Here is a 26,157-nt window from a genome sequence, read left to right as displayed (position 1 = left end):
AGCCTGTGGATATAAAATCCCACAATTAAATCTTCATGTCAGAACAAAAACCAACCAGTGACGTCCAAGGAACTTTCTGCAGACCTCTGTGATACAACTGTGTTGAGGAAGAGATCACGGTTAGAGTTTAAAGCCATTTCTAAAGCTTTGAGTGTTCCCAGCAGTTCAGTGACCTCAATAACTGTGATATGGAGAAGGTTTGGAACCAACAGGACTCGTCCTAGAGTTGGCTGTCTAACCAAACTAAGTAACCGGACAAGAAGGACCTTAGAAAAACGCAATGGTCCTCTGACAGAAGGATGACCACCAGGTCTTTGTGGTAGAGTGGCTCAATGGAAGCCACTAAAAGTAGTAGAGTAAAAGACACTGAAATAACTCTGAGAGCCATGAGGAAGATTCTCAGGCCCAGTGAGACAAAAATCGAACGACTTTGGACAGTTCAAATACCCCGAGACCGAGGCGACAGTTCACCTTTCAGCCCGATAATGACCAGAAGCATTCAGCCAAGAAAACGATGGAGTGGCTTCAGGACAGGTCTCTGACTGTCCTTGAGCTAAAGTCCAGACTGAAACTCAATAAAACATCTGTGGGGAGACCTGAAGATGGCAGCTCATAGACCCTTGGCATCCAATCTGACAGAGCTTGAAGAAGGAAGACCTGAAGCTGTGACTGTTGCCAAAGGAGTCGGCAGGTTGGCAGTTCTAAATTAAGGGTCTGAATAATTTTTAAATTATAAATAAAATGTCACTTCATCATTATAGGTTAGACTAATGAGCAAGTTAAAGACAAGTTTATCCATTTAAAATGTAATCTACAATACAGTAAAGTGTGTAAATGCAAAGGGGTCTGAATACTTTCTGAATCGAATGCAGAGAAAGGAATAAAGACTTTTAACTTAAAACAAATCTACTGACCACAAGTTACACACACTATAAAAAAAAGAAAAGAACAACAACCCATCCATCTCCCAACCACCAACATCCCGTCACACACACACAAAGAAAAAAGCTGAAAAGGCAGAAAAAAACAAAAACAAGCTACAAACCACTCTATCTCCACACCACATCCTCTGAGACGTCAAGAAAAGAGAGACAGAAAGAGAACAAAAGATAAACAGAAAGAAAAAAGACTCACTCTTCTTGAACCCGAGGTTGGGGACTTTGTGGATTGGCGAGCCGTGACGGTCCATGAAGGCGTAGAGCTGATCCAGGAACAGCTGCTCCTCAGGGTGAGGGAGCCAGCTGCCCTCACAGCCGACCTCCACGCTGCCCATCACATTCTCCTGAGAAGGAAAATAGTTTGACTGTTGAGATATTTTAGGCTACATCCATTGCTATGGTTACACTGAGTGTCCACATTACTCTGGAGTTTTCGAGCCTCTAAAACTGAGCCTTTTGGAAACGCTGCAGGCCTCATTTTAGTTTGAAAACTCCAAAAATCATTGTTGTCTAAACAAAGAAGCAAGATGAGACAGATGCCCACGCTCACTTTGATTTGAAACAACTCCCGATCTATGTTTTCCGCCACCATGACTGGCTTATATTCTCCCAGTAACAGTTTGACCTCGTTGTAGGTCCAAGCAAAGAAATCTCCGGTCTTACTTTTCACCATTGCGTCTTTGGTTTTCTGTTTAATACTTTCTGAAGAAGAAACCAACTGTAGAGTAGTCAGTCTGCTTCTTGTTTACACCAGTGAACAGCCGTGTGATATGTGTTTTCAGACCTGTTGGTATGGACGGAGCTAAAAGGCTTGTCTGGACAGAGATTGTTTTCATTTTAAACCACGGTTTTAAAGTGAGAGCATATTAGTTTGGACGTGGCCTTAGTCTAAAACTCACCAGTCTCCTACACCTCAAATTCTTTCCTTTTTTCTGCAGTTTGGACAAACTTCCCACTGAACTGACATTATATTTCTTTTTCTTTGTCAGTGAATATTTTTTAAAATCTCCTTTAGCTGATTGTTTTCCACTTTGTTGTGTTTGCAGAAGTTTTTATTTCTTTGCCACTTTTTTCCACTAGTTTTAACTTTTTGTTTCATTGTCAGAAACTTGTTCTGAATGCAACATCTCATTAATCAGATGACCTGGGGATCAGTCTGCTTTTGGACCAGTGCAGAATCAGGGTTCAGACTGGTCCTCTACTGAACAGATCAGGTTTGGGTTCCTGCCGAACCCTGCTGGGCCTCCAGAAGAGATTTTTATCCTCTACTTTTAACAGAGAGGCTTTAAAAAAAACTAGTAGCACATGCTTTTAATCTAACGTAAACATTGCACCAGCAGACCCAGAGCCCGATTACAATATCTCACCACTATTACGAAATATCTTAAAGAACAAACCTTCATCCTCTCGATCCAGGACTCTGATTGGTTGGAGTTCGGGGAGTCTTTGCCATCGCGGCCTCTCCTCTTGCGAGGTCGTCCTCGAAGACTGAGAGACGGACATCCTGCAGAAAAAAAAACAAAAACACACAAACAATATGAATAAAAATTCAAAGAATGCAAGAAAGAAGAAGCATGAAACATTCAAATGTCTTTGGTGTGTTTCAGTGAACTGCATCTGATCTTCATTCGCCACAAACGCCTGAAAGTTTGGTCTAAATGTCACGTGATGCTTCAGCCATTGATTCTGCATTTGACAAATAAAATTTAATTTTGAAGACACAAACAAAACCAGGTCTCATGATCCTCTTTTCACAGTTCTGAGAGTCGTCATATGAATCAAAGTATTCACATTAGAACTAAATGACCAAAGCAATGAGGGCAACAAGAACTACATCAAAAAACAATGTATCTAAAACTATAACTCTATTGATAAATAAAGAGCCGATCTTCTGTAAAGCACCTGAAAACAGAACTAAATATGAAAAATATGAAATTAAGTCTTAAACAATTAGGTCAAAAATACAACAATTATCACATCACAGCTGTGGGAACAAAAGACGATCATATTTAAAACTCTGCCCCGGGTGTCTGGTTTGTGATTTACATAACGAGCCTTTGTTTAAAAAAAAAAAAACTTGTTAATCCTGTTCCTGTCATTGGCAGTGAAGCTGTCACCGTCACTGCCTTTTTAAACATGGCGTTAACACTTTCTGATGAGTTCAGTTTCACATCGATACAAATCCCTCAGATGTTTTTAACAGGAAGCTGCTGATCTGGAGTGAATAATCAACCCCAACTCGTTTTTAGGAATGAACAGATCTTTTATGTTAATGGTGATTTGCTGTTGAGTCCACAGGACACTTCTAAAATCAGGGAGTCTCTGGAGTGTCCAGCAGGTGGCAGTGTTGCACAGACTCACAGGAAACTTCTCAAGGAAGGAAGTGATGCTGTCAGATGTAAATCTGAAGAGGCTGACAATCAGACTCTGATATTGTCTGAACTACACACTCATACTTCATACTTTTATGTTGCACAGAATAGCACAAATAAGACCCTGAACCTGCCCCCTGCTGGCTGTTAGAAGCTGTTGCTTCTTGTGGATTTTTTTCTATAATGGTGGATAAAGACTGTTCCTTTTAGTCTGAAAGAGACAGTGAAGGCGTCATGATCTTTACAGACATGGCTGTTGGTTTAAATTTCCCATTTTTTTCTTTTTTTTTTGAATCACGTTTAAATTGGACATCAGTAAACTTCTCCAGACTGACTTAAAACAGGTCCATAAGATCCTGATGAAATTTAACTATTACTTCTAATACATTATATTATATTAGTTATATCACAGTTACCTTTAAGGTCTAAAACTGACTTTTTAAACAAATTTAGCCCATGTTTTTTTCATCTCCTCATTACTGAAATGGTCAGCTTCTGAACTGTGTTGCTCTGTAGCTGGATACAGTTATGTAAAATGCATGCAGTGACTCGCCTGTTGTCTTTGACACTGTTGAGCTGTGTGAGTAGTTCTGCTTTGTGTTGCTAATAAACCTCAGATCAAACAGACATTTAGTCGTTACTGTACAACAAAAGGCCAAAGTACATGCTCTCCCAGGTCACTGTGACTTAATAAATAATATATAAATACATCCATTTGTGCTGGTGGGAAATATATTTTAAATTCTCAAAAATAAACCTGGATAATTTGACAATTACACTGTAATGTTTGATCTCCATCTACACATACAGTAAACTACACTGCCTATACTTTATTGTTTAAGTGAAATGTTCTCTACTGTCTGAGTTGATGATGGAATAATGACACTGCTCTCATTTCTGTTTGGGCTTGTGAAAGAGGAATTTCAGGTTTTGTAGCTCAGGTGTTTTTGTTTTGCAGTCAGGCTGCAAAAACTGATTTTACTGGGCATTTGTTTAAGGCAGAAACAAGCAGTGAACACAACAATGATTTATTATCACCCTTTAAGTTGATATGATCAACAGTTACTTACAAAGTTAGACCCTTTTTACACCAATATTACCAAGTAGGTTTTTTTAAATGAGGGTAAACCAGCTATAAAAGGGGGACTCTTAGCTTTTAGCAGCTAAAGAGGCAGATATTCCCCTCAGGAGGTGGTGGAGACCAAAAACTGAGCTAAAAAAGAGGGAGTACTGGACTAAGGTTCATCAGACATGACTGTAGCTCCTGGATGTGGAAATAAGCAACTGTTTGCCAATAAATTCAACAAAAGGTGATGATACGTACGAGTGTTCACTACATATTTCCGCTGCCCCCATGTGGCCAAAAAAGAAAAACAGGTTTAAAGTGATTTAAACTTAAAAACAACATTTACTTCTATTTAACGTAACAGCTCAGCCATAAATTTTACCTTTGCACCTTTGCTTAGGTGATGTGTTTATTATAGAGATTGTAGTTTGCAGTGGTGATGTACTGGGCTACAACATATTGATCATATTTGGTGCTCCAGTTTCTGAGACACTCACTGAACTGCCAGGAGAAGCTGGCGTTGCTCTCCAGCGTCGGGTGGTTGAACGTGTCCCTGCAGTACATCACCCGGGTGTTAGGCAGCGCCTTGACGCCCCCCAGGGCCAGCAGGTGGGGGTCCTGCAGCCCCAGCCCCCTCGCTCCGTCCTGGATGCGCCTCTGCAGGGAGCGGAAACGGCAGTACTGCGGGTAGCTGAGAACTTTGACGCCCTGACGCTCCACCAGGCCGTCTGGAGAGAGAAAAAACCACCAAACACATGTGAACCAAATGTCAATCTGGGATCAATAACGTCAAAATATCTCCATCTACACGTCCAATGATCTGTACGACATCTGTATCTGGAGGGAACATGCAGCCGCTCTGATTTCTAGAATCAATACCAGAGGTTTTGCACGTTGTATCTGATTAACTACACACTGTTTTCACATCCCTGCTGACTTGTTTTCCAAAACATACTGTAAATTTCCACATGGATTCCTTTCCTTCCAGGCAGCCAGGTCATTTTACCATGCTATAAAAGTCTACTTGACATGAAAAATGAGATATGTACTCCATTACAGTGAGATATTTCTTGTCTTTTATTGCATTGCTGTCTTGAACTGCTGAAACATTTCCTAACTCTAATCTGTAATTTCTTTAAGAGTGGAAGCTGTTATTTACTTCTACTGCCGGGAGAACCAGGCTTTTATTTCAAATTTTCTGTTTGTTCTGGGTTTAATTTGATTCTGATTGTGATCCCAATACAGAGTCTGATTCTTTATATTTACTCAAAGGTTGATTAAATATATATTGAACAACAGCTGTAGCCGCTGAATTTAGAACATCGTGTTTCATCAAATACAAATAAAACTTTGATTTGATGGGAATCTGCGATCTGAATGTTTTGTTCACCTTTTTTCATTCCTTTTTTTTTTTTTTTGGTTGGAGCTAAAGCAAAAACTACCCTTGTTGTGGCGAGTTAGCGCTGTCGGCAACGTTATTTTTTTCCCATCCAAGGTCGGCGAAGATAAACCACTACCACCACTACCACTTTTTCTGACAGATACTGTAACTTGATTTGTGATTTTTGAAAGTTTTGTTAGCTTTATCTTCAGCGTACTGCAGTATTTCTCCTAGCATGACTGGGATTAACCACTGGGTCAAAATCAGGAGTTGTAAAATTCGATAAATCGTTCAGTCCTGCTCTGTATTCTAACCCCAATCCCAACCTATCATCACTCTTCATGCCAAATAACCCAACCACTGAGGGGAACAAGTGCTAGCCAATCAGATCCAGAGTAGGGTGGGTTTCTGCCTACCTTGGGTGGAAAAAAGAATGAACGCTGTCAGCAGCCCGACAGGAGAGACTCATGGTGCATGGTACAGCCATATACTCAGTTTTTACTTGGTCTTGTTGACACTTAATGTTCTCATCCACTGATTAGTTTCAGTTGCTCGACTGTGATCGCTGTCAATGAAACTTCCTGCAAAGATGTTTCACATTAAAAGCCTTTAACTGACATAAGTCCCTTTTCTGGAAGGCTTTTATTGTGATACATCTGCAGGACGAATATATATTTGAACCACACAAATCTGTAGTTTCCAGTTGGTCTGGTGTGTAGTTCAGGGTCTGTTTGATAAACGTGTTTCTTACTCTCAGTTTTGTCTTTGAGCGGACTCGCTGCTCTTGTCCGGTGTGGTTGTGGTGGTGGTGTTGTTGTTGTTGTTGCTGTTGCTGCCATTACTGTCGCTGCTCAGCAGAGGAGGTTTGTGAAGGCCGTTGGTCCCGCACGGCGGCGCCTTGGGACCGCCGCTCCAACCAGCCGGCCCCACACACGACCATTTCACCAGGTCTTCCACCCGCACCACCATCTTCCTGGACACCGCCAAAACCTCATCCTACACAAAGACAGAAAATAGGTTCAGTCTTCCCAAAAACAATGTTTTTAAAAGCGCCCAGCAGCACCTCCTCACTCCTCCCACGCTTCACCTGTTCAACTATCACCTATATATTCAAACAAGTGCCTGTAAACACGCTGAGCTGAACACAAGCCAAGTCTCTAACAGTTGAAAACGTCTTGATTGTTTTGTTGGCGAAGCGTTGACATTTACGTGAGGACACAAAAAGAACCTGCAGAGAGAGAGAGATAAGGCCGAACCTGCTCAGCTGAGGTTTTATTTTTAAAGGTAGACAGCTTCTGTTTGCAATAAAAACAGCTTGAACTAAAACTTGTGGAGGAAATCATTTCAAATCTTAACTTAAAAAGGTTTTTTAATGTTTAGATTATGCAACATTTCACATATTAACTGTTAAACTAAAAAGCCACCTGACAAGTTGCACCACTTTCTTTTCAAATAAACATCCTTCTTTTTCCATCATTATTTTTTATTATTTCTACATTTTTTATTGCCTCTCACCTCTTTTCATAGAAGTTTCCATCTTACTGGGATCATTTGTTTTAGAATTTTACTGCCTTTTTAGTTCAGCTGCGTCTTCCTTCTTAGTTTCTGTGTCATATTTTGATGTTGATCTTGACATTTTTTGTGAAGGTTAGTGACACGACGTTTGAAAACGAAAGAGGAAGTTTATGAAAAATACCCTGATAGACTGAAATGCTTCCCATGTATCTGTGAGTTGTAACAGACAGGTTTTTTCGAGGCCTTTCCTTCTCTACATTTGCATTTAGTCTTTGTTTTCTTAAAGCGTAACCCGATCTGAACTCGAGTGAAAAACCAAAACAAGACAGAGGGGGATATTTACTAAGGATTTGCAGTCCTTTCTTTACGAGCTCAGCAGTCTTATTTGCTTTTGTACTTACTCAACACAAACTCTGCACAGGTAAAATAAACTCCACTTTATTAGGTACACATATAAACTCTAATGCAGCCCCCCCAAAGCAAGATCCTTTTTGTTTAAGTAGAAACATCGCCATATATCAATACCAGACTCCACTGACAAAAGCAGTAATTTTACCAGGTAGAACGCAGGAGCTGCTGCCTCCATCTGTTAGTGTGTTTGTGTTACTGTGTGGTGCTTTTACTTATGTAAAGTATCTGATTACTTCTGAAAGTCACACAAGTAACACAAACTAACAGATGGAGGCAGTAGTATTCCAGCAGCTCCTGTTTTTCTGCTTGGTAAAAATCCTGTTTTTGTCAATGGAGTCTGGCCATAATTTAAACAATGTTTCTGGTTTAACAACAAGGATTTTACTCTTTACAACAATAATAACAATTTGTTCAATCTCTGCTAAATCAGCAGACATTGTTCACTAACATTTCTTCACGTATAAACTAACCAACTATAAAAAGACACATTTTCAGTTCAAAAACATCGTCTTCAATTTAGATTTCAAATTCAGCAACAGAAATCACTTTATTTTGGGACTGAACTTGTGTCAAAACAGTCCGGCATCAGGTCTTAACTTAGCATCACTTCATACAAATCAGATAAACCACAGCTCTTTAACACGTGTGGTCTTGGTCCTTGAAGGTTCCTCTGATGCGAACAGTTAACAGAGTGAAAGTCTGAGTTACTGTCTGCCCACTTTAAAGTGAGCTTGAGGTTTCTGCTGAGGTCTCCTCCCATTCCAGTTTGTCAGCTGTTTCAGTCCTCGAGGCAGAGACGACGGAGCCCAACCCCCCCATCCCTCCACCGCCACCCCCACCTCCAAAAAACAAAAACCTGCAGCAGCCAGGTGTGAGCTCGTTAGCACTGCAAAGGGCCGAGTGGCTCTGCAGGAAGTCACGTTTTCAAAAATTCAAATATTCTGACTCACTTCTTGAAGCTCTGAAACGGAAATATAAAACTTATTCCTCCACTACATTCATCTGACAGCTCCAGATTAAGATTCTACTTAAAAATAACATGACAATCCTACAGAATAAAACAGATTGAAGCGGTATTTCCCAGCCTGTTTTACTCATGACCTCTCACCAAAGAATTCTAGCTGGGTTTCAGATGTCTGTAAGCTGTTATCACTTCTATAAAAGAACAATTTCCTCATTTTAGTGACAGTCTCAGGCCCAAAAAGGTCAAATTAATAATAATTCACACTCTCTGTCCTCATTGCATATGCACTAAGGGGGACGATCCCCTGCAGATAATAGCAGGAAGTTTAACAAGAGCTAATTATGTATTCTGCAGGATTTACTGACGTCACTGCGGTTCACAAGACTGAGTGTAAGCTCAGAGCTCCAGTGTCTCTGAACCTGAGGCTTATTTTCTCATGTTTTTGGTTGTAAGTGATTGATAGTAGATAAAACAGACTAACAGATCGAGGCAGCAGCTCCTGTGTTCTGATATAATGTTTTGTTTCTAGTTAAACAAAAAAGGATCTTACTCTTTAAGGTCCATCTCTGTAGGAATCCTATCTATAATGTTGTCAGACAGTAATATAAGGGCAGTAGGAAGTAACACTGAACTGATCTGAGTTTTAGAAATAAAAGTCCTCACATTTAAAAAAAGAAAAGCTGTGAGCAGCTTTCAGACGGCTCGTTTTCCCTCCAGGAAAATCTAAACCTCTATATAGAGACTTCAACAGTGGAATATCTAAGTTCAAAATGTGGAAAAATTTGGTTTCAGACAAGTCATGAGATTTACATTTGGGTAATACATTAGTCTGATTCCCAAAGGGGGATTTTCATGTGAGGCCTGAGCTGCAGCCTGCATGTGAACTGTGTTAATCAAAAACACTCAGCAGCAGCAGACGCATCCACACTCTTTTCTTACCCTGAAAACACTGATTGTTTCTCTTCTATTTAAACCCATTTCACTGCTTCTCCAACCTGCAGAGCTGTTGGTATTGATTAATCTGATTATTAGCCAATATCAGGTATAAAATACAGTCTGGCTTTGTTGCTGCGTGATCGTTAAAGAGACACATTCGAAGGTTAACCTGTTTAGATTCTTGGCCAAAGACGACGGGATAAAAAAGGGAGGCAGTGTTCCCTGTGACGAGGTTATTAATAGATGTTCTTAAAGCATTCCCCAGATTATTTTAGGGAGACTCTCCGTTGGAGACCACAGGATCAGGATCAGTTTAAACTCCAGTTTTTACTCATTATCTGGTCATTTTATCAGACTTTTATTTGTATTACTGTTCTTTCCGTGTGTCTTTTGCTGTTTTGTGTATATTTTTAATATAAATAAACATCAATCGTTAACTCTGTACACAGGAGATGTTCCTGTAGATATTACTCTACTATTTTAAATTACTTATATATATGTTACTCTTCTGTTTTCAGTGGTGGAAAGTACATTTATTCATACATTACATTAATGTATAAATAACTGAAATCCAATAATATGATCGATATTAGTTTGAAATGGGCCACTCAGAGTACTTTTCAGTATAAAGTATGTTCTGATGCTTATACTTTTGTACCTGTACTTTAGTTTTACTTTTAACAGAGTACTTCTACACTGTCTGTTTTACTTCCTGTTGCTGTGGTGACGCCTCAGTTTCATTTTGTGAGACCAAAAAAAGTTTCTCTTTTCTAATTTAAGGAGCTCAAGTTGTAAAGGTTGCAAATTCCATTTTTTTAATGCTACAGTATTTATTTGATATTTAGTCAAATTAACAGATGGAGAAAGAAACTTGACAGAAAAGTAAAAATCAAAGTAACCTCATCAAAAAGTATGAACTTTAAATAATCAATAAACTAAAAAAAAAAACACACCTAGCCATGTTTGACTGGCTTTAGAGACACAAACTTCACATAACCTCCTCTTTTCAGTTAAAAAGTCACTGCCAGACTCACAGGAGCTGCTGGAATACCACTGCCTTCATTGGTTTGTTTGTGTTATTGTGTGATGCTTTTACTTTATGTAAAGTATCTGATTACTTCTTCCACACAGTAACAGATGGAGGCAGTGGTATTCCAGCAGCTCCCAGTAAAATTCCTGTTTTTGTCAGTGGAGTTATGTAACAACAACCTCGACCTTTGACTGGCGCTTTAGTACTAAATGTCTGAGCCCCACCTCTCCGATGCTCCCTGGTCCGGCCCTTTGGTGTGTCTTCGGGTAAGAAGTAGAGTCTGGCGCTGGCCAGCAGGTGGCGCCGCGTCTGGTCCTCCCATAGTAAGGTCACCTACACAAGAAGAAGAAGAGCATGTAAACACAGATGTTTGAAACAGCATGAAAACAAGACATCAGGGTAGAAGCACCTGACGTTTCCATAAGAAAGACGATTTCTCGTCCGTATCTCAAGGTAACCAGGTTTCCGATCAGCTTTTTACGTGTGCAGGACAAAGACTTCTACAAATATCGCAGTAGAAAAATGTCATTTCACAGAGCGATGCATCTTTAAATTCAAAATAATTTCATTAAAAGCTTGAGAAAAACTGAATCACTACGTTGCCACTTTAAGTTTAAAACTACATACTGACCCTTTAGTACTACAACTAACTAGCATCTTGAATCACACTGCCTGTAAATGTGTCTTACACAGACTGTAAATACTAGAATAAAGTTTATTCAGAAATACATCACATTTTATCAGATTTTCATGTTTTCTAAGTGAAATTTCAAAGTAACCAACAGCTGTAAACGTTAAATAAATGTAGTTAAGTAAAAAATTAGAGTAAATAAAAGCAGTGCTAAGTGTATTTAGTAAAGTCCTGTAAAATGTGTACTTGCACCTCCATTTTATTTTATTCAACGTTTTTCTTCTTCCCTGCTACATGTAGTGCCAACAACCTTATTATTAAAACATGAATAAAATGAAACAGCTGTTACTGAATGAACCAGTGTGACGACGCAGATCGAAGCCTAAATGGGTCAAACTGCTGCTCTGCTTCCTGCTCACACGAGCATATACAGAAGACTGATAGTATGTTTTATTGAGTCTACATCCCACGGCAAAGGCTAAATTTAGTCAATTTAGGTCGCGAGCTGAAAAAGTGAGGACACGTGTTAATGGGTTTGCATTGTATTTAGGTTGATAATGTTGTATTGATGGCGACTGATCGTAATGAGGGATGTCATGGTTTTGGGTTAATGTGTTTGTTAAGATGACAAACCCTGAAAGGAGAGAGGTGATACAAACGGTTTACATCGAGTTTATCCTATTTTATTTATGCTTTTTTTTTAGTTTTGGTCCAAAGTGACGGTAAACAGACCTGTGGTTGTCATTTCCCCCACTGCATATACACTCAGCAAAGCCATCACTGTTGGTCCATTTGTCCATGTTTTAGTTACAAGCTGTTATTTACATAGCTAACATACATTTTACGCAGGTTTTTAAAACGACCAATCAGCGCACATTTACGTCTGGACCAATCCAATCGCTGTACACTGAGGGTCACACAAGTCCTTGTTCTGAGAGAGTAGCTACTCTTGCGTAGTTTGCGGGTGAATTTTTCGAATCCGTTCATCCTGAAGTCCGAGTGAACGTTTGTTGCCAAATGTAAAGGTTTTCTGTCAGCCAGATGGCAGGACATTAAAACATTTTCAGCCAACTACTTTCTCGCTGTTTCAAGTCACCTCACAGCCACTTTTTATTTAACGTTACAGCTATAATTTTAAACCAGGTGAAGGATTTTTGTCATCGGATGTCTGGAGTTTAGGTAATCAGAGAAACAAGCTCTCCTGACGTCCACGAGCGTCACAGAAAAACACACATCTTTAACTTTAATCTGCTTTATTCTGTGTTTTTCCCCTTTTAATTATCGGGTGTGTTTGCTTTAATGAGGAGGAGACCTCTGAGGATAATTCAGCTCCAAGAAAAGGAAAGAGAAAAACAACAACTAAAGCCAAGTGCGCACTTATGGAAAACCCTGTTGTCATGTGATTTTGTTATTATAAAAATATCAGTTATGGCTGCTTTGCGTAAAGGACCAGAACTCCTCATGTGGTGACGGCATAAAGTAAACCCTGGACTACCTTCAGTCACCAAACCGTCATCAGTGGTTAACCGAGAACCTCTGTTGACAAATTACTGCCGTTTTGTGCAAATTTCAAAATTTCAATTATCTTATTTGTAAAAAAAAAATATGTCAGTTTACAGTTTTAACACTCATAGAGGCCTCCTTCCTTCCTTCCTTCCTTCCTTCCTTCCTTCCTTCCTTCCTTCCTCCTTTCCTTGAGCTGTTGTTATACAAACACAGCTTTAGCTTTAGTCCAGTAAATAAAGGCCTCAGCGTGCAGGTATCTCACCTCAGCGATGCACACTGGATCCTGCGGTCCACAGCGGATGAAGTAAAACTCCCCGAGCTTCCACACCTGGACCGGCCCGTCGGGCTGAGCTCTGCTGCTCACCGACTTGTAGAAGGCGTAGCTGCCTCGCTGGCAGGAGGGAGCACCCAACCACTGACGGGAAAAGACAAGCCAGACACTGATGAGGAAGAATTCATTTTCACTGTCAAGAGTTTTGGCATTTCAAAAAAAAACACCAGGATTTTACTGGAGACAGACATAACATCTACGGCTGAGTAGCTCAGGTCCCGGATAAAGTAAAATTAGACGGAAAAAAGGAAATAAGTCAGAGATGAGGAAGCTACAGCTGTGTGAGTAAAATCCAGCCGAGCCAAAATGAAAGAGTTCTGCTGTGTACTGTGTATATGTGAAGGAAATTACAATAAAAGACCCACACGTCTAGATAAACGCAGGATTTGACAAAAAAACACCCTCCAAAAAATGAACTGTCAATTAATCAATTAGTTGATCAACAGAAAAATAATCTGCTCATCAATGAATCATTTGAAAAAAATGATGATTTCAACCTCTAAAATACTGTTTCATATAACTACATTACTTTTATCAATTTATATTTCTTTTTTATTTCATTTCTCATATTTTATTTCCATTTAATTCTTTACTTTCATTTATTTGTTGCCATTTATCTATTTCCAGTCATTTCTTTATTTCTTTTTATTTCCATTTAAATACAATTTAACACGCTCCTGTATTAAAAAGTGGGGAAATACGTCAGTGATGAAACTAGGCCGTTTAAATCTAAATATCTGGCTGTTCTCTCAGAGTCCTCCCTGTATTTTCTTGGGTGTGTTCAGACCATAAATTGTGCAGAATCCACCTCTGGCATCGACACCTCTGATGATAAAGTTGCACCATCTTGCAGCGAGGCTGTATTTTCACATGTATTAACAGCACTCAGAGCAGGATACTGTGATATATTAAGCAACTCAGAGAGAGGAAATGTTAAAAATTAACTCCTCAGACTGTTTAGCATAGCAGAGGCACATCTGCAGCCCCCTGATACCGACTGAAGAGACCGATGCAGGTTTTTACTCAAACGATCAAAAATAAAAACACAACACGTACAAACCCGTCTGATCTTAACCATCTCTACATCTCACTTCTTTTCTTGATATCCTTTGTTTAAAAAAAAACAGCTGATTCTACAGAAAAAGCTTCCTGTTATCATTCCACTACAGCACAGCGCTCATGTTACACTGATTTAAAACGTCTTGTGTGTTAAATAAATAAACACATCAGGAGTTAAAAGGGTAAATTAATAAACACAACTCTGCTGTCTGACTTTTTACTTTCACCCAGCTGCATGTTTCCCAGAAAGCATCATAAAACCATCGTCTGTAGTTAATCATTCAGTATCTGCGGTTCGTTACAGAGAATCTAAACTGGTGAATTAGATATTCTGACTTTAGTTTTCTGCTGCTCTTTATCGAGAACTGATGACGTTACACTTCCACCATGAAATGAAAGCTGGACTCAGGACTCTAACATGTGCATAGTAATAAAAAGGTCAAGTATTAAATTTTGCAGAAGTACTACGCCACAAAGTCATGTGACCTTTGCTCTGAGGCCAGATCCAGTCAGGGGGTCCTGTGCTTTTATTTTGGTAAATTTTACCAGCGTCTGTTTTTCCTCTCAGTAAGAAAAACGTGTAATATTTTCAAGACAACAGTAATTATATGTGTTAGTAACAAACAAAAGCCTAAATACTTCCTGTAGTACTCCAAACTAAAAGCCATTTTATTAGTGATTAATCCCAGTAGTATCTTAAGTAATCGATTGGTTGTTTGGTCAATAATGTGACAGAAAACTAAAAAACTACAGAATATTTTTCTTAGTAATTTACCTATAACTAAAACTGATGGACTTATCAATAAATGAACTAATCAATAATTAAATAAACAGGAGCCTGAAGAAGAAGCTAAAAGCTTGTACAAAGACCTCTACCAAAAACTCACACTGAAGCCCAAACTTTTACTTTGACACAGCTACAGGAAGCTGGCAGGAATTACCGCCTGGCTGCTGCAGTTGCAGCTAATTAGCGTGTTGAGTTTGGCAAAGACGTGTTTTGTGAGGTCACAACCAGCTTGACCTTTGACCTTTAACCACCAACTTCTAATCAGTTCATCTTTGAGTCCAAGTGAACGTTTGTACCAAATTTAGAGAAATTCCCTCCAGGAAATATCGCGTTAACGAGAATTCGGACGAACAATTGCTCCTCATAAAAACAGTTGAGCTGATTAATTCCCGTCAATCAACTGATGGGTTAAACGAGGACAAACTGTTACCTGGTACATGAATAAATACCAACTGAACTAAACTGCTCAGTGAAAACAAACAGTGAAATAAACAGTATTAAAGCTTCTTCATTAAAAAAAGTTTTACTGTAAAGTCTGTGACTCAGAGTTATGTAAGTAGATGAAGAAAACTCTCTGACTAACCTGAGAAAAATGGACTCATTGATTTTTTTTACCAGAACTGATGTTTGTGTCGTTTCTCTTCCAGTAAAAAAATCTAATCATGAACTGTAGAGATGATGAATCAAGAGTCACAAAACCTCCATTTCATGGGATTTAAGAGACGGATGTTTTTGGTTTTTCATCTTGTCCTGCAGCAGAGGGGTTTAGTTGTTCAGGAACTTGATAGTTAAATAAAATAGTTGCTAATCAATCCTCTGTCAATCAACTAATTAATGACTCATTTTTTGAGAGTTGATTATGAATTTATCGAACAAAAAACACCAAAGGTTTTCTGGTTCCAGCTTCTTTTCTGTGTTTTATCATTGTAAACTGAATATTCCTGGACTCTTGTGAACTTTTTTGGATTAACTGATTATTCAAAAAACAACTGACAGATCTCCTAATAATGAAAATAACTGTTAGACGTCAATATTGCTTTAATTCCTTTTGTTTTTCTTATTGGCAGCACTTTTGATGGTCATGGTCATTTTAAAAGTCAAAAATACCAAATATCTACAGGTTCCAGCTTCTTTGTCTCCTGTGAGAGTAAACTCAGTATTTGGGGGTTTTTAACAGTTGCTGGAACAAAACAAGCAACAGGAGGACGTCACCTCAGGCTCTAAGGAAACTGTGAAGGACATTTTGATGACTGACGCGTCCACCATTTTGGGGACCGAAAACACAACCTGGTGTCATTTGCTAACTGGCGCACATTAAATGTCTGTATGAGAATTTACAGACCAAAAAACTGAAGCTTTAATAGAGAAAAAATGGAAATAATAGTCGCAGTTTGAAATTATAGCTAATTCTGTAGGAATGCAAGAGGAAATTGAACTTGTGCAGTCTTGTCCAAGTTCTTTGAAGATATTGATTATTCAGCAGCTTAATGTTTGTTAATTAACTGTTGATGACCTTTTAAATGTATGTCCTGACAAGACTTTATTTAATGTGCAGCTCAGTTTACATGGAGCTTCCTGTTTGTTTACAATATGGATGTGATGAGGAGCGCTTGATTCGTCTTACTTTCCAGACGTCTCCCATTTTTTCCACGTTAAAGGAGAATTCATCCAAATCGAGGTTGTATGTTGTACAACACAAAGTAAATTTATGATTTGTGATACTGAGTCTGTATAAACAAGACTGGACTTCACAAGGACTTCACTGTATGAGGATGTTTACGTGGCTGGAACAATAAATCCAATGCACCTCGAGTGGGTTCATACATCTGAAAGCTAATACTGGGTCCTCTGCTGCTGCTGGGCGAATAAACCTGCAGCTTTGATTTCACTGTTTTGTAAGAGGAAGTGTGAGGAGCTTCGGGCCCAAGGAGTGAGTAGGAAAAGCTAAAACATAAAAAATAGTAGAGGCAGTTGTGAGGCCTCTGTAGCGTACCTGGATATCACTCATCAGACGAGGGGAATACGTCTCTCTTTCTTGTAAATCTTTAAGTAAATGACCTAAATGATAATCTGTGATTCTGTCAGGAGGGATGGTGAGCTGCCATTTTGGATCCTGAGCTGCAGCTTCAGTCGACAGGCTGCTGTATTAATGTGCTGGCGTGCAACCACAAAATCCACAGGCCGAGGCGACTTCAACCAAACTGCTGCTCTGAAAATGAAGTGCTGCTTTTTTTTATAGACAACGGTGGAAGGTTTGTACATATGAAACTATAAGAGACAAAAATAAACTCAATTTGTTTCAAATCAGGATCATTTTTGCTCATGAGTTGCAGCTGAAGTGTTTCATTGAAAGTCTCTTCACCCAACAAACCTGTGCTCACAACTGATGAAAGTTTCAGTTCAGGTTTTTAAGCTTCAGGTCAAGTTATTTTGAGGTTAGAGAGAGAATCTGTCAAAACGTGGCATTTGTTTTTGCATAAATAAGACAGATAAGAACCAAACCCATGACGACCTTCAGTATACATCAATTACTTTCTTTATGATTAAGTAATCGTTTGGTCTTTAAATGTCAGAAAACAGAGGAAATATCTGCTACAATTTCCCAACCCTAAGAAGACATCTTTAAATGTCTTGTTTTGTCTAGAAACCCAAAGACAGAAACAGAACCAGAGACTTTTTGACAATTTTGCTTGGTTCAATTAGAAAAACTGTTGTTTCAGTTCCACTTCATACAAATACATTTTTCCTTAATATCAAGTGGAAATTTCAAAAGACTTATTAAGGACTGGAGGTACAACCTCAACATATCAACTGGAACTACTGATTAGGGCTGACACTTTTACAAAAAAAAAATCAAGCTCAAACAAATTCAAAATGAGCCTCAATTCGTTCAAAGTAATCCGAATAATTCGCGCCCACTCCCCCAAAACAGCATGATACAACACGTTGTTAAATTTGTTACTGTAGTAACTTTACAGCCTTTCTAACATCATGGTAAGCTAGCAGGCGAGTTTGCAGATTTATTGCAGTTGAAGACTAAGGCAGCTGCCTTTTACAAGCTTGACAAACATTGTTAGCTTTATTCGTGATCTTGTGCGATCCTACGGTGTAGAACCCAAAATACTTTGACATGCTGCTTCTGCGAGGTTTTTGTGTCATGATTATCTGGTCAGGACAGCTTTCCATTTTCATAACCAAACACTGCATTATGGTAATCTTAGTTTACTGATAGGTCAAGCTAATAGAGCGCCCTCTGCTGGATCACAAGGCAAACTACTTCTACTAAGTTGTCACAAATAATAATCACATATTAACAAATAAGGCTGGTGCTTTTCTATATTTTTCTTACTGTAAACAAATCTCATGAAAAACCAAAGCCATCAATGTGTTAGTCCACATACAAACACTTCCTGTTTGTGTCCCTCAGCTCTGAGCTGATTGGTTCCTTTGTTTAAAAAACAGCTCACAAATATTTAGTTTAATTTCTCAAAAAGGCTCCTGAATCACTTTAGTTTTTTGCACAAAAACAGGAAAAAGTGGTGCATTTGTTGGGGACTGTTTTCAGCGGCGGATTAATCCAAGTCACCCAGATAACAATGGAGCTCTATGACGCAGAGGAATAAGATTATATCTGGCTTTGATGCTCACACAGGAGACGTTGGGAAGAAAATATAGAATATCGTCAGGCGTATTCTTTCATGCATGTGCTCTACTTTCATGTGCATCCTCCACTGAATCCTTCAGTTACATTTCAGATCATAAAACTGATCGTAATATTCGGTTTAATGTTCAACGCAGCAGCAGACGTGATGATCCAGATTTTACAGTTCTACACTGAAACACATTGCTGCTGGGGTTTTTTTTCTTTCTTTCCCTGATACTGAATCCATCCCTCTCCCTGCTCCTCTGTGATCCTGTTGTCCAGAGCTAGAGGCGAGAAAAAAGACCGAATTACAACCACTTCACATGAAACACAATCTGCAGCCACACAGCTGCAACACGCGAGCTGGAAAATGACCTGAAATATCAAACAAATACCTCTCAGTGACAAAAACTCAACTGAAACAAGGAAGGTATTATTTTTGCTTGTTCAGGGCTGAAATCAATCAACAGTGTTGATGATAAAATATCAGAGTATACTATAAAATATTAAAATTAGGATTTCCCACAGTCCAAGCTGACGTCAGCAGTTCAAAACCAAACTGATATTCAGTTTAGAGCTGCAGTGATTAGTCAATTAGCTGATTGGTAGATCAACAGAAAATTAATTGGCAATTGTTTAAACAATCAATTAATCTTCAGTTGCCACTTTTCAGACCAGAAAATTTTTAGACTTTTGAATTTTTTGCTGCTAGACTTTTAGCAAAAATGTATCTGGTTCCACCTTCTCAAATGTCCCTTCATCTTAACATTATAACAAACTGGAGTATCTTTAAGGTATTACAGTGTTGGTTGGACAATTTATTGATCAATAAAATAACTGTCTGATCAATAGTTTACGAACATAATGATCAGCTGCTGCTTTAATTCAACTTTTAACAACAAATAACAACAAATCGTCACATCTGAGAATCAGAAACCTGAGAACATTTCACTGTTGGTTCATAATCAATAATTGGAAAGCAGAATTAGCTCAGACTGTTTTCATTATTGATTTCGTTAGAAATTGATTGATTGGTTTGTAAGATGTTCCGGTAATCATGAAAAATCCAAATTTCCCAGAGCCCAAAGTGACGCCTTTTGTCCAACTAACGGTTCAAACCCCAAAAGTATTGTCGGTTAATCTATCGGTCATTTTCTCATCTCATCAGTTGGTCTAAAATTAGCTCGTTTTATCTGATCAAAAGTAGAAAAAAATATTTCATTTTCTATGAGAGAAGAGGAGAAATATTCACAGGAGAAGCTGAAACCAGAGGATTTTGCTTGAAAAATGATCGATTATAAAAACTGTTTTAGATTTTTTTTGTCCATTGACTAATCTATTGATCCTTTGAGCTCTAGTTTTTTGTAGATATATAAGCAAGAAAATCAGGAAATAATCCACAAATCTCTCTCACAGGAGACAAAGAAATAGCTCCTGATTAATTGAATGATTGTTGCCAGGCAGTTTTAAGTGCGTGACAGATTCATATTAAGTTTTTTTTCCATATAAAGTGAATTAAATGAAAATAAAACCAGGCAGAAGTCACATTCAGCGTGAAGTAAAAGACCTAGTGTATAAAGCTCAGGGTGTGGCCCGGCTCTGCAGCTGCTATCCATTTACTCATGATACATGAGGACGAGAAGATTCACTAAATAAAATGCACATATATATATATATATATATGTATATATATATAGAGAGAGTTATTTTGTCCTGTTTCTGTGCCAGGAATAGTCTGTAGAGGCGTCTGAGCTTTTCTAAACCCGACCCTGACGCTGCTGCAGCTGCTGCCTAAATGCAGAATATTCTCAAATTCTCACTCCTCTGTTGATCATCCACAACTCCCCCACTCCACCCAGCACGGCCTCCCCCCTTTCCTCCCACCCACCAATACCCATAACCCACCACTTCTCCCCATCCCCTCCCCCACCGCCGGCTGCAGCTCTGCAGACCGGCTGCAGCAGGCCCAGGATCAATTATTTTAGATATCGAATAAAAGTCACAGCAGGAAATATAAATATCAGCTAAACAACAACATCAACAGCAAAAGAGACACTGTGATGTGATATAATAAAACGCAGTGATATAATGTTTAATGACGTCACTGTGGAGTGTCACTTTGTGGTCCTGTGGGAAAACTGCAAAACTAAACACCAGAGGAAAAACAACATGGAGCGACATCACGATCACTTCTTCTAATAAAGACAAGAAAATATTACGATTCAAACAGAAGAGAGAAATACCAAGAATTAGACAAGGTCACTGCTGAATGTCAAACCCCGCTCTGATTAAATTAAGATTAAATAAAACACACAAGTCTTTGTGGAGACGCTGCGACGACGGCGACGCGCTGAGAATACATTCTGTAGAAATGCCATAAACCCACCTTAAAGCAACATTATAAGAAGATTAAACAACAGCAGAGAGAGATGAAAAGTCCCTGCAGGGATTTTATACAGACACTACAGGATTAAATTATCATTAATATTCACTGCGTGGAGCCTCAGAGGTGCATTTCAAGTCAATGTGGAGAATTTAAACATATATTTTAGACACAATTTAGAAATAAAATAAAACCTAAATCACACAGCTGCTGTAAAAATATTTATATTTAGAATATTCTGCTGATCCTAGAAGGTAAAACACCACCCTGCTGTTGGTACGACTGTACTATAGATTAAGATCAATTATACCAGAATATATTGTACTTGTTTATAAGGATTATTATGCTGAACAACATGAAAAGATAGTTGGTCAGTGGTTGGTGTCATGTTTTTTATTTTGCATCTAATAAAAACTAAACTTGTGGGAAAAAAGTTTACATAAAGTTTCAGTGACTTTGGAAATATGCAAATGTACATAAATAAATAACAATGAATATTATATGTATTATTCACCTGAAAATAAAGATGTCTCTGTGAATTTCAGTAGATCTGCACTCTATTTATTTTATTTAAACTGTTTAAAAAATGTCAAGTATAAAAAACAAAACAAAAAAAACTTTCATGTGTAAAAGTTTTAGCGCACAGCAATTACTGAAGTTATTTTTAGGAATAAAAGTTTGAAAAAGAGAGAGACAGAATAAAATAAAGTACAAAAAATACAACTTACCACTGTAGACTAAATATTACGCATATTACTCTTTCATACTAGAGACGTATTATTTGACAAAGACAATATTATCCACTGTGGGTATATTTCAGGTTAAGGAATATTATGGTGATTTCTTTGGATCAAGATTAAACATGAAGACAGATTAAGTCTTAGATTCATTATCATTATAATATTATAGGATTATTATCAGATATGGGAACATGAGAGGGACAAAAAACAAACTAAAGTTATTTTAAATGATTCTCAAGCACCACAGGCACAATATTAATCACTATAACATGGAAAGTCATTAGAAGTCTGTATTGATCACTACAAACCACTATTATATGAGTATTATTGATGTTTTTAAAGATTGTTGTGCTTATTATGATAAATTAAAGAACATAATTGAATGATCGCGACAGACTTGTCAAAATATTAGACATTAAACATATCGTCACCAAACAACTGCCTCCCAACCACCAACATAAAATCCGACAGAAACTCAAAGTTAGCGTAAAAAATGTAACTTTAGCTACGTCATTTATCAACATGATGCTGCTTAATCTTGTTTGCGTTATGTCATTGTTTTGGCCAAAGATCAGGAAGCTAACTTGTTCTGAACCACAGAGCATGAACAGGGCGCTGACTGCAGTTCCCTCAACGACCACCGGTGTCGCTAACAACAAGGGTTCTCTGTACATTACATACACAGAGGAACACAAAGTGGTAGTTTAACCTCAACATAATATCTTTCTAAGCCATTACACATTGGACCAGAACACAATGAGTGTTGTGTCCAATCAATTAATCCTTTGAGTTTAACATATTCATAGATACATGATCAGGACGATCAAGGAAACATACAACAAAGTGAGACTATTTCACTATTTAGTCTCATTTCAGTGGGTTTCTTTGGACAGTTTTGCTCAGAAGTGATTAATTATCGCCAATTTGTTTTCCACCCATCAGCTGATTGATTAACAGTTTGAAGTTTAGTTATTTATAGATATATAAGCAGGTAACAGACATGTGATATACACATGGTATTTTACTCTTATTTAACAAGCTGGAACCAGAGAGGGCATTTTTACTTCATCAGTTATAAAAGTTTGAGAGGCTGGAACCAGAAGTTTTTTAATGTATTTTTTGCTTAAAGCTGATTAATCGATTATAAATTTGTTGTCAAGACAAACTTACTATTTAGATCACATTTAACAAGCTGGGAACACAATTCCTTTGTGTGTTTGTACTTAAAACTGATAAAGTAATTATAAAAATATTGTCAATTTATGTTGTGATCAATTAATCCTTTGAGTTTTACATATAAGGGCAGAAAAAAACTACAACAAAATGGGTCGATCATACTATTTTAGTCACATTTAACAAGCTAGGAACTGAGATTTTTTGTGTATTTTTGCTTAAAACTAATTAATTAACTACAAAAAAGTTCCCAATTTATCATGTGATCACTAAATTCTTGGTGTTTTAGATATTATTTGATATAAAGACAGGAAAAGAACGACATCAAAGTGAGATAAAGTGTCTGCAGACTCAGAGTTTTAACCCCAGAATGTGAATTATACACATTAAAGTTAATTACAGTGAGAATATATGATGAATACTATCACATCTGCACAGTGGATGATAAAACATACTATTATCTGCTATAGGAGTGTTGTATGAACATCATGGAGCTGGGTTTTCTTTCTTTTCTTTTTCTTTTTTTTAGCCCTGGGGGAGGGCCAGCTGTAGCAGTGCTCCAGCCTAGTGGTGGAAACGAGGCAGGGCTGAGCAGGCAGGAAAATAAAAAGCCACATAATATAATCTGAGCACAGAGAGGCAGCCCTGTGTCTAAAATGTGAACACACACACTCGCACAAGAATTTAAGATGGAAACCCTTAATCTGCAACCCTGCCTACGTCAGTTCTCGTGATATTTCTGGGAATAATGCAGTCAGATTTTTTTTTCTTTAACACAGTTTTCAGCCACAGCAGAGGAAGGAAACCCGAGGATATAATAATAATAAAATGTCTCCTGCTTTGGACAATAAATAAATAAATAAATAAGCAAGCAGCACAGTAATGACCTTGGCTATTTCCTGTTATTCAGAAAAGTTAACCCACTCAAAACAACAATGCTGCAATAAATTAATATCTAATAAACAGAGATATCATAAAAATATACAACCACCCTCCCTAATCGTCCCTGAACGCCTCACATAGGAGAATTTCTACCAAAATAAAAGACTTTGTTCGGTTTTAATTACACGACTCCACTGCTGCATAGCTGGAGTGTGTTATAATCCTCCATATTTGAAGTGCAAAAAAAAAAAAAAAAAAACCACACACACACACACACACACACACACACACACAACTCCTAACATTTACCCTTCACACAATATTAACATTCCTCCTTAAACTGTGGCAATTACGCCGGAGACAAAATGTCGAGGGGGTGGTGGAAGGGTGGAAGAGGAGGGTGGTGTTAGTGGTGTTGGTGTGGGGGGGTTGGATTTGATAATAATATCAATATGCTTCCTATTAAAAGCTACAGTGCTGCTGCTGCTCCACCTAGTCCCTGTCGAAAATAATAATAAAAATACACGTAAATCAAAATATCACGTCGGCTGTGGGGGAATTTAATTTATGAAAAATGTCGACGGCGACGCTTCGAGTTTTTTAAATTATTTTTTTATGCGCCGAAATGACATGTAGCAGCAGCTGAAAAGTTTCCTGCTCATTTACAAAGGCCTGGACATTTTTATTTATTTATTTTTTAAAGCTGTAGCTATAATTTAGTATGTTATAGTGCGGGGTTTGGTGGGGGTTGGTAAAAAAAATCAGTCGACACAGACACGACACACACACACAAAGAAATTAATCATTAACACGCCGAAAATATTAGAAATATTAAACAGGGATTTTAACGACTGAGGCTCCGGTAACAAACGACGGCGACGGCTCGGTGTCACCGCCGATCGTTAAATTAAACAAAATATCTACGGAGTCTGGAGAAAAGAGAGGAAGAAGAAGAAGGAGAAGAAGGAGGAGGAGGGGGGGTGAAAAAAAAGTTGAGCCCGGTTGAATAAAGTTGTAATTGCAGTCTGAGCAACTCTCCCCCCGTTTGCTGCCCGGGTTTGGTTGATATGTGGAGGAAAACAATCAATACGACATCGGGTCAAACTAAAATGAAATGAAAAACGAGCGAAATCCGGCTCCGGTTCGCGGCGACAATCGCTTAAAAATATTTCGGTCGTCAACAGGTCGCGAAACCGACCCGGTAAAAGCGTCAGAAAAGGCAATTTAACGTAGAAATTAAATCGGCTTGATTATTATTTTTTTACCTGTATCGCATTGTGCTCCATTGCAGTCCTGCATTCCCTCTCCCTCTCCTCTGCTGAGGCCCCTCTCCGGTTACACACCGCCGGGACTCGCCGACACACAAACAAACGCACCAGAGAGGAGGAGGAGGAGGAAAAAATAAAAGCCTGCCTTTCTTTTTTTTCTTCTGCTTCTTCTGCTTCTTAGTAGAAATGGGACAGGATCTAGGTGTGGCCAAAGTTTGCCACAAAGTCCAACTTAATGCTAAAGTCACAGTGAAACGGCAGTTGGAGCATCTTTAGCTTCGGTGTCGTGACGTATTTCCGCCTGAAAAGGAATACGGGGGCGGGGCTTAGAGTTTACGTTTAGTAGCCTGATATTTTTTACTTTAGTAAAAAACATAAATTAATAAATTAGAGTAGTAATACCACAGTGTAGAAGTACTCTGTTACAGGTAAAACTCGTGTATTCTTCAGGAAAAGTATTTACATTACAGAACACTTAAATTACCAAAATAAAAGTTGTCTTACTTACCTTTAAAGTCTCATTTTAAGTCATTTTAACCCTGTAAAAATCAATAAAAACATGTGTTAATGATTTTAAGTATAGAGTAGTAGAAAATGAACACACTTCAGTATTTTAACCTAAAATTATCCTACACAGTAAATGTGCTTTACGCTCTCTCATCTTGACCTGTATATATCATATAGAGTAACAGAAAATACAAACATTCAAACAAAATCAAAATTAGACTTAAAATTATACTTAAGTACCTACAGTACCATACAGTACCTGAGTAAATGTACTTTACTTTCACTTATCTTAACCTATAATAAGACATAATATAATATTTTTTGTTGATTCTATTTTAGAGATGCAGTGGCAGTACAAGTATAGAGTAGCAGAAAATAGAAACACACAAATAGACTCAACATTATACTTAAGTTAATGTAATTTAACTTTTTCTCATCTTAACCTGAAATACTTGATATCACTTATTTGTTGATTATATGTAGAAATATAGAGCAGCAGAAAACAGAAATACTTAAATAACTACAGTACTTGAGTAAATATACTCAGTTACTTTGCACCACTGATGACATGTATTCAGTTGTTGAGTAAAAATATCAAATCAAACTTTATTTATACAGCACAAGTCATACATAG

At 38.0% G+C, this 26,157-nt stretch overlaps 1 protein-coding gene across 1 annotated transcript in view; it reads right to left on the bottom strand.

Moving 5' to 3' along the window:
* zgc:77151 (uncharacterized protein LOC337153 homolog) overlaps positions 1–25,303 on the bottom strand; it is a 35,903-nt gene extending 10,600 nt beyond the window's left edge. Inside the window, exons 1-7 of the mRNA XM_051078638.1 lie at positions 25,014–25,303; positions 13,013–13,165; positions 10,833–10,946; positions 6,516–6,753; positions 4,874–5,104; positions 2,336–2,442; positions 1,135–1,282 (exon numbers count right to left, since the gene is read on the bottom strand). Coding sequence (XP_050934595.1) covers positions 1,135–1,282; positions 2,336–2,442; positions 4,874–5,104; positions 6,516–6,753; positions 10,833–10,946; positions 13,013–13,165; positions 25,014–25,034 — 1,012 coding nt within the window. The 5' untranslated portion in view covers positions 25,035–25,303. The remainder of the gene's footprint in view (positions 1–1,134; positions 1,283–2,335; positions 2,443–4,873; positions 5,105–6,515; positions 6,754–10,832; positions 10,947–13,012; positions 13,166–25,013) is intronic.
* Between the last annotated feature and the right edge of the window lie 854 nt (positions 25,304–26,157).

Source organism: Lates calcarifer, linkage group LG20, assembly GCF_001640805.2.
Source record: "Lates calcarifer isolate ASB-BC8 linkage group LG20, TLL_Latcal_v3, whole genome shotgun sequence".
In the NCBI taxonomy this organism is placed as follows: Eukaryota; Metazoa; Chordata; class Actinopteri; family Centropomidae; genus Lates; species Lates calcarifer.
This window is presented reverse-complemented; position numbering and strand designations above follow the sequence as displayed.